Here is a 9,402-nt window from a genome sequence, read left to right on the forward strand (position 1 = left end):
CTCATGTCAAAATTGTCGTTGAATAGGATAACACCTTCGCTTGGGCTGTTGCTGGGTGCCATATTGTTCACTACTGGGACCGTGCCTCCATGCATACATAATTCAAGGAATGGACCTTGTCAGAGTTGTTCTCGTTTCCTATCAGAAATTTCAAGAAACTGACCAGAAACTTAGAATGGCAAAGTGGAATAACAGTGAGAATGTAAAATTTTTTTTTAAAAAAATCAAAATTCATTTTATTGTCTTTTTATAATAATAGATCAATTTCATATATCTATTTGGTTATTTTTGCATGATTGCTTTTAGATTTGTGGGTTTTGTTTAAAATGCCTATTTAATCTTGGTTTTGCAAGAAAAGAGTTTTTTTTGTACAGAAAGATACGAGTGTAAGGATTCTTGAAGGATCATTGTAACGGTCTAAATTCAATCATAATAAAATAAATTCTAGCGATCACCAAGCGCATGCAATAATTATTCATTTGTTTTATAAAGTTCAATCATATATCATGGGTTATTTCTGAGAGACTGCATGAATATTTAGGTGCAGTATAGGAAGAGTATGATGCATGAACTTGATAACAAGGCTAGATATTGTATGTCAAGCAAGAAATGCAGTTTATCAAGCAGAGATATTTTATGCCCTGGAAACATTGGAATCAATGCACTATTGATTATTTTAAAGTTCCTAAACAGGACAGCATAGGGGAAAAAATGCTAATGTGGTCAAGGAGAGACAGACATTACTTAAGGTCAAGTATTTTCGTGTTCCAAAACAAAATTTCTTCAATGACAGGTTCCGTTTTACCTCTTTTTTGTGAAAAAAAAGCATTCCTAGAAAGAGCAGAGGACCTAAGCTATGGTGCTTGGAAAAAAGAAAAAGAACATATAGCAGCAAGACCATTAGATGCTCTGCCAAATTCCACACTTTCGACATATTATAGAATGAAAAATAGAGGTTTAAAAGATTCCCTGGTGAGGATATGTCTTACTGCCACTACAGAGATGCCATATTCTCACAAGCAAGCTCTGTCCCAGTAAATGACATATTTTTACTGTGGATTCTCCTCATTAAAAGAATCGAACTCAGCAGGATCAAGAAGACTAGCTCCATAAAAGCTTCAAGCTTCCACACAATTAATGCTCATTCCAGGAACACAAAGTTCAAAGAAGTACGTTTCAAGTCTGAGATGGTGCAGTAGAACAGTCACATCATGGCATGCAAATAAACCAGACTTACAAAACCGAGTAGCTCTATCCAAACTTTCCCATGCCATTGACCTGCCTCCACTCTTCCATGTCTCGCAAGTTGCAAGAGTGGGAGTTCTAATGGGTTGGCAACAAAAATAAAGGGAAAAAAAAGAGAACTGAATTATGAAAAAAAGAGCCAGCAAAACTTCTGCAGTTTACCGGCACAGAATCTTTGAGGAGTTGAATTTGGAGTCACAAAAAATTTAACTGACAAAAGTAATCCCACTTGTAGTGTTTGACTAATGTAACATCTGATCAGAACAAAATATTATGTGGGAATGGAATGCAGCAAGAATTTTGCATTTGGTAACACTATAAAAATCAAGATATTACAATCAACATAAATACCATCTAGAAAGAATTACATTAGAATTTCATAATCAAGGAACACTCAATGCTCCAATCAGACCATAAAGAATTTAGAGAGTCGATGAAAACTTCATCAAATGTGCTTTTAGTCGCTGTCATTATTGCCTCACCCTCAACTTCACCTTGCTTGGTTGGCATCTTCTCCATGATTTTATTTTTTCCTGGCCAAGTCAAAGGCCTGAAAGCAAACAGAAAATCCACCAGATGGGAGATTTTGATGCCTTGGTGGAAGCTGAAACAATACTAATTCATGTAACAGATTGTGCAACTTCTTTGCTTCAAGTACTCATGGAGGTAAGCTGTTAACATCTTACCTCATATGGAAATCATATACAAAAGGAATAATATAGGGGTCACCAGTAATCTCCACAAGAACAACTCCCATCTTTGAAATGATGGAAGCGATTAGAATCTCTCACGATGATCTCTCTCTCGGTAATCCTTGAAATGAACTTAGTGGCGTTATGGCAATCACCACAAACACGCAAGTTTTTATAGATTTGAATGGGAGTTCTAGGCAATGTGCTTATGATACCAAATGCTATAGCCAGCCTTTCGCTATGACTTGTTAAAATATGTTCTTTTTCATCCTCCTCCACATCTTGAAGCACAAAGCTGTAGTCAGGAACATAACCGAGGCTCTTCATTTTGGCTGACAAAATTCCTATCTCTTTGTGGATCTTTTCATATAGCGGATGAGTTTGGTTCCCTGTAAAAAATACATGCACCTTCTTATTCACTTCGATTGAGCTCCATCCAGGAGTTTTCTGTAAATGTCTACGCCTAACCAAAGCTCTCACTTCATCAACTCCATCCCATTTCCCAACCTTGGCATACATATTCGACAACAAAACGTAGTACCCAACATTCTCTGGATCAACTTCAAATAGGTAGTTTGAAACCAATGCACCCATTTCAACATTTCCATGAATCCTACAAGCACCAAGAAAAGCGCCCCACACACCAGAATCAGGCCTAAGTGACATACTTTTAATAAATTTGTATGCAGCATCCAGTTGGCCAGCTCGACCAAGCAAATCTACCATGCATGCATAATGCTTTGTAGCAGGTTTGATACCATAAGTAGTCTGCATTATTTGAAAACATTGCCGGCCTTGATCAACTAATCCGGCATGGCTACATGCAGATAACAATGAAACAAAGGTGACTTGGTCTGGTTTAACCCCCTCTTGTTGCATATCTGAAAAGAGCCCGAGTGCCTTGTCGCCATGACCATGAACTCCATGACCAGCTATAATAGCATTCCAAGGACCGGTGCTCCTTTTGGGGACGCGCTCAAATAAAAGCATCGCATCCTGCAACCTCCCACACTTGGCATACATGTCTACAAGACAAGTAGCCACAAATACATCCACCTCCAACCCAATATGGATGGATCGCCCATGGATTCTCATCCCTTGCTGCAAAGCTCCAACATGTGAGCATGCAGGTAACACACTAACTAGTGTTCCTTGACTGGGTGCCACACCCTCATACTTCTCCATATACTCATAAGTCTCAATAGCCTCATTGGCAAGTCCATTCTGAGAATAACCTGCAATCAAAGTATTCCAAGAAATGACATCTTTAGCAGGCATCCTATTGAAGACTTCCTGAGCAGGCTTGATATTAGTCAATTTTGCATACATATCAACCATGGCATTGCCAACAACAATGTCATCCCCATCCCATCCCCTTCTCATGACATAACAATGCACCGACCGGCCCCTTCGATTGTCACCAAGTTGAGCGACCACAGAAGCCAGGCTAACAAGAGTCAATATGTCTGGCTCAATACCACATTCTTTCATCATATCAAACAACTTGAGAGCCATGCTCGGGTTACCAGCTTGCTCGTAACCAGCTATAATAGAATTCCAGGTGATCAAATCTTTCTCTTCCATTCCATCAAAGACTCGCCTTGCTTCATCCAAACAATCCAATTTGGCATACATATCAATCAGAGCGTTTGCCACAAATATATCAGAATTCAACCCACGTTTAATCACATGAACGTGTATCGACATTCCCATCAAAAGATTCTCCAACTGTGCACAGACTGGAAGAATGCTCGAAATAGTGACCTTATCCATACCCACTTCTTCCCTGATCATCTCCTCAAACACCCTGAGTGCCTCCACCGCCTTCCCATTCAGACAAAACCCGGAAACCATCGCGTTCCATGAACCGAGATCTCTATAAGGCATTTCTCCGAACGCCTTCTCCGCATTGCCCAGCGACCCGAATCGCGAGTACACATGAATCAGCGAGGCAGACACGAAAACGTTCCAAACGAAGCCCATTTTGAAAACCAACGAATGCATATTTTTCGCTACATCCAGATCCTGGCAAGCCTTCAAGGTGACGGGGAAGGTAAACGCATCGGGGCGGATGCCGGGGGTGGCCAGGAGGCGGCGGAAGCAGCCGACCGCCTGGGAGAAGAGGCCGTGGCGGACGTAGCAGGAGATCATGGAGTTCCATGAGACAACGTTCTTCGCGGGCGAATGCTCGAAGACGAGGATGGAGGAAGGGAGGTCGCCGAGGCGGGAGTAGAGGTTGAGGAGCTTGGTGGAGAGGAGGCTGTCTCCGGTGCGGCCGGCGACGATGAAGAGGGAGTGCAGGGGGCGGGCAAGGCGAAGGGAGGGGCAGGTGAGAAAGAGGCGGTTGAAATCCATGCGCTCCGGGAGGAGGTCGCCAAGCTTCGCATTCGCATGGTGGAGGCTTTCGGCGCGGGAACGGAGAGCGGAGGCCCGTGGCGCCAACGGGATTGAAGCGAGCACCAATTTTATTTTATTCTTTTTGGGGGTCAAAACGGAATTTTATTTTAAATATCTCGATTTTGAGTAAATCCTGCCAAAACAGAAAAAAATAAAATAAAATAAACAATGCAGTAGATAAAGAACACCTACTAAACTCGTCCAAATGACATTCCCAATATGCCGTGCCACATATGAAGCGACCCAGTCTGCTGCTTTATTCGTCTTTTGGTACACATGAACTATCTGGATAGCAAACAGCTCATGCACCAACTCTTTAACGGCCATTAGATCTCATAACATCCGCTTCAAGATCTGTGCAGGTGGTGAAAGAAAGAGAACATGATCCAACTGTCTATATCGCGAAAGAAGATCTCTCATTCTTTCGCCTGCATACGTGGCAGCTTTTTTAACTAATCCTACAGCATTTTTATAATCTTTTATAAATATATCTAAGCATATACATATGCACCAATATTAAAGCAGACTTGTACCTGGCAATTGCTATGAATAGCTTGAGCTCAGCCTGAGCTTGTAACTGGTTTATAGATTATTCAAGAAGAACCAAAAACAAATCTGGTTCAATCAAGCATGTCCCAATAAGGGTTGGACTTTATTTTATATAATTAGATTGTGATATTACGATATGTTTAACTTAATATGCAATCATTCTTTCCATTACTTGGTCAATAGATCATGTTTATGGAGTGATCATATTTTTAGTAATTGTTTTCTGAGTTTATATTTTGATATTAAGGTCATGGTAATGGGTTATTTAGAAACTTAGATTGCTTTTTTGAGAACAAGCTATTTGGAATTAGATTTTTTGAATGACTTGAACATTACGTCAAGGCTGACTTGTGCTTTGGTCAAATTTGAATTGAATTTCAATCAAACTTGAACTGAGGTTGCAATAAGCTTAAATTGATTTCATTTAGTTTCTTAGATGAGGCGCCGGTGCATGCTATTATGTCCAAGTGATTTGTTTAGCTTGTACTAGTTGTTTGGAGATCCGAAGTGGTGGTTCTAAGTTATCTAATAATAACTAATAAGGATTATTAGTGGCAGAGAACACTAGGCAATCAAAAATAGTTTTAGGTGAAGATTTGCTCCATCACTAGCTCCTGCCAGCAGAATTCGTCTAAGATTTCAAGCATATGCATGTCCTGGCCCAAAAAAAATCATATGCACATCTTATTAGAATGGAACCTCGGATGTGGGATGGATACATTGATTTATTTAAGAGCAGGGAATATTTAAGAGTGGGGAATTAGCTTGTGGTTGAATAGGTAGAATGATGTTTTTTTTTAAAAAATATTTCTTTTTTAATTTCCTTGAGAGGACCATTATTTATCTTTTGGTTGGTAGATAGTTGTTGGGAGATTAGTGTTGCATGAGGCAACTCTTCTATTGTTGAACTTATACTGACCTATACCAACTGCACCGTACTATATCAATAAGGTATCAGTACAGTATTGAGGTTTGGTTTGATATATGAGTTATATCGGTCTATGCCAATCCATACCTATCGAAGCTTAGTGGAACTGCCCATACTGGGATGAGCACTGTACTGTATTGACATGTACTACCTGGTTTTAGATGGTATACGAGTTGTATCACCACGAGGTGTCTACTATACCATATTAATCGTACTGTATCGAATTGGTAACTTACCAGTACAGTACTAGGATCAAGTTTGTGGACCTCGACGGTTCCCTTTGAATGTGTCTGCAATTGGCACCCCACAAAAATAGGTATCAAGTAACCTCATAGAAAAGATTTTTGTGGATGATGGGGTGATTAGTCGGAAATTTCACGCTAGTTGGGTGATGTAATCCAAAAAAGTTTTATTTTTTTTCATGAGTAGAGAATTTGAGGGCATTTGGTGTGTGGTATTGCTTGGCAAGTCTGGTCGATAAATGAGGGTATCATGTTGTGGCTAGTTTTCAGTGGGTAAAATTTGGAGTCTAAGAATGCATCTAAATGTTTAGGCTTGGTGTCTTTGCCTTTTACAAATATATGTGATGGGCCAAACATCTCTCAATATGTGTCTAGTCTTGGGTGGTAACTGAATTCAAAGTTTGATTTTGTTTGAGTATATCAGTTGGATTGTCAGTTCAATGATTGTACTGAAAGGGTTCCAAAATCAGTTGTACAATCTATACAATTTCATTGGAAGTTTGTCAGTCGCAGAGACTACGTACTGTAATGATGCCTTGGTATTTTTGTTTGTAGTGAGGATTTTGAGAGAATTAACCCCAAATAGTAGGGATAAGGCTTGATGGTTATGGTTGGTAAGGACTTTGGTAGGTGTATTTGGTCATTTGAGTCATTTGGAGTGTATACTATTAGGCTTGAAATAGTGGTCATTTTTTACCACCAAAAAAAAAAAATAGTGGTCACTTTCTTTTGTCCCCGACTTGCAAGGCCTTGGTTTGTTATAAGCATTGCAACTTGTTTTACCCATCTGATTTGAACTTTCATTGCTGGCAAACTGGAATGTGAAAAAAGTTTTACAGATGACTGACCATAGGCAAAGTTATCATAAACAAGATACTGGTAAATACTTATGTTTTGTAGATAGGCATTTGCATCATAACCCAAGGGGGCCTTCCCGGGAATAGCGTGGGCACAGTACTGGCTTCCCACGGATCCGCATTATTGATTATTAGGGTTTTCCTAGGAAGGAATAATAGAATACATCCTTCATCAAAAGTTTTTTGGCCACTGGAAAAATATATCTACAGAAAGGAGGGCATCATTAGAGTTCGTATTGATGACAGCTCCTTTTGTTTTTAGTTGTTTTGTAATTCTGCTTTCTTGATCACTGTGGTGTGCTTGAAGTCTATTGGCTTAATAGACTGTACTAAGTCATCTGCTCTTTCGGTTTGATTTCTTAATAGATTGCATTTCAGTAAGTCATTATGGAAAGGGTCGACATGAATGGTCTAAATTAGGCTAAGGCTCTGTTTGGGGGAGTTTTTGGAGGGCCAAAAAGCACTTTCTGGCCCTCCAAAAGTACTTTTAGATAAAAAATGATGTTTGGTAAAATTTTCGAAAAGCTGTTTCAGCTTTTGCGGGAAGCTAAAAACAGCTTTTGGGGATAAGCTCCAATTTGGAGCTTTCCGAAAATGCTGTTTTCAGCTTTGTCGGAAAGCTGTTTTTTGGACCAAAATACCCCCATTTAAATCATACTTTTTTCTCCTAAAACTCTTATCCCGCCTCTTCCTTTCTCCCTTTCCCTCTCAATCTTCTTCTTCCTTTCTCTCTATTTATTAGAGAGATAAATGGTCATTAGAAGGATGAAAAATTAATTTACACTAATAATTATAATATTTTATATATTTATTATTGTATTATACTATAAATATAATATAATATTATATTATATCATAATACATTGATATGTTATTTAAATAATTTAATATTATATTAAATTATTATTCTATAATACATAATGTTATAGTACTATATTATAATAATATTATATTACATTACATTAATATTATACTATATCATATCTTTATGTATTAATACATATTATATTTTATTATACTCTGTTATATAATACTGGTAATGTCTTTTATGGTCATTTTGTCACACAAAAGTACTTTCTCAGTTTGTTTACCAAACACATGTTAAAGTGCTACAGCACTTTAGAAATGTAGTTACCAAACAACAAACAACTTTTTATAAACGCTCTGCTTCAAACAGCTCTACTTCTAACAGCTCTACTTCCAAAAGCTCTACTACTAATAGCTCCCCCAAACAGGGCCTAAGTCTCAATCCATAGCATTTGATATGATTTTGTTGATAGAATCTTTTTCCTCTCTCTCTCTTACATATATATTCAATTTGTTTTTTGTTTATGATTTAAATTTTCGAGGGAAGAACCTGTAGAATATATGCTTTTATGCTTGTTATAAAAATTATCTAATCCCTGACATTAATAAATTTGTATAATAGATTCAGGAAGAAAACAATTTGATGATAATCTGGTAACTTATTGAGCAACTAATTGGATCAGCACACACACACTCTCTCTCTCTCTCTCTCTCTCTCTCTCTCTCTCTCATATGCACTTATCACTAAGCTGCACTGCTACAGTGACCTGGTGACCCTATTATACAGGACACTATGGATTAGTATTGGTCATCTATGCACAAACATAACTAACATCAGCATCATCAGATGAATTGCATCGCACTTATTTTTATGTCATCAATTTGCAGAATTTTTCATGATGATCCTCACTGGCTCATCTGAGTTATCCATTTTTTTCATCAGTTACCTATCCTATTGTGCGTTCAGTTTGCTTTGAAACTGATTTGATATTTCGTTCTCATTTGAACAGTTGATGCCATAACGGCAGAATCTCATGAACTTGGTGGTTCTACTATAGTTGTTCACCAAGCAACTCCAAGGGTAACTCTCTGTGCCTATACTTCTTATCTTATTAGATCTTATTCAATTCTTTCAGTTGCCAAGGAACAACTCTGCACAAGGGATGTTTGGGACTGTTCATCTCTCTTTGCTGTTGATCAGTCACACAGGTATCACATACTTTTATATTTTGTGCCTGTAAGTCTCACAACTAATTTGACGATCTTATGGATTTAGAATGAAGATATGAGATACCCGAGCAGCGTAGCACAGGGTGGCTGTGGTGCATATATGCAATGCTCATATTACTGCAGCTACTCACTGTGCTGCTCTAGGTGCTCCTGCACTACATGACTTCACTGGTTCAGCTTATGGAAGTAAGCATATGTCACATTGCAGTTTTGACTGTATTTATGCTTGGTACAAGTTAAAAATATTAGTACAAAATTAATTTGCTTCTGCTGCTTATTGTGTAGGAGAGTATTTTGGATCTTATCTGTGGCAGTACTTCAGCAGATTTGGCCATATCTTAATTAGATGTTTATGTCCCAAAGGTAGAATTGCTTGCTTTCAGTAGGCCTGCTGAATTTATTCTAGATGCATGATGTTGATTGTGCTTGCCTCACTTTTGACTAGGATCCTAAAA

At 38.4% G+C, this 9,402-nt stretch overlaps 1 protein-coding gene across 1 annotated transcript; it reads right to left on the bottom strand.

Annotated features, from left to right (window-relative positions):
* Nucleotides 1-1,357: 1,357 nt before the first annotated feature.
* LOC103722893 (pentatricopeptide repeat-containing protein At4g33990) lies at nt 1,358-4,396 on the bottom strand. Its single transcript, XM_008813618.4, has one exon. It carries the CDS (start codon nt 4,290-4,292, stop codon nt 1,971-1,973), a length of 2,322 nt encoding a protein of 773 aa, XP_008811840.2. The 5' UTR covers nt 4,293-4,396; the 3' UTR covers nt 1,358-1,970.
* Nucleotides 4,397-9,402: the final 5,006 nt, after the last annotated feature.

This window comes from Phoenix dactylifera, chromosome 8, assembly GCF_009389715.1.
Source record: "Phoenix dactylifera cultivar Barhee BC4 chromosome 8, palm_55x_up_171113_PBpolish2nd_filt_p, whole genome shotgun sequence".
Taxonomy (NCBI): Eukaryota; Viridiplantae; Streptophyta; class Magnoliopsida; order Arecales; family Arecaceae; genus Phoenix; species Phoenix dactylifera.

Excerpts from the sequence above, each read along its gene's own strand:
- LOC103722893 (XM_008813618.4), bottom strand. The coding sequence starts at position 4,292 with ATGGATTTCAACCGCCTCTTTCTCACCTGCCCCTCCCTTCGCCTTGCC.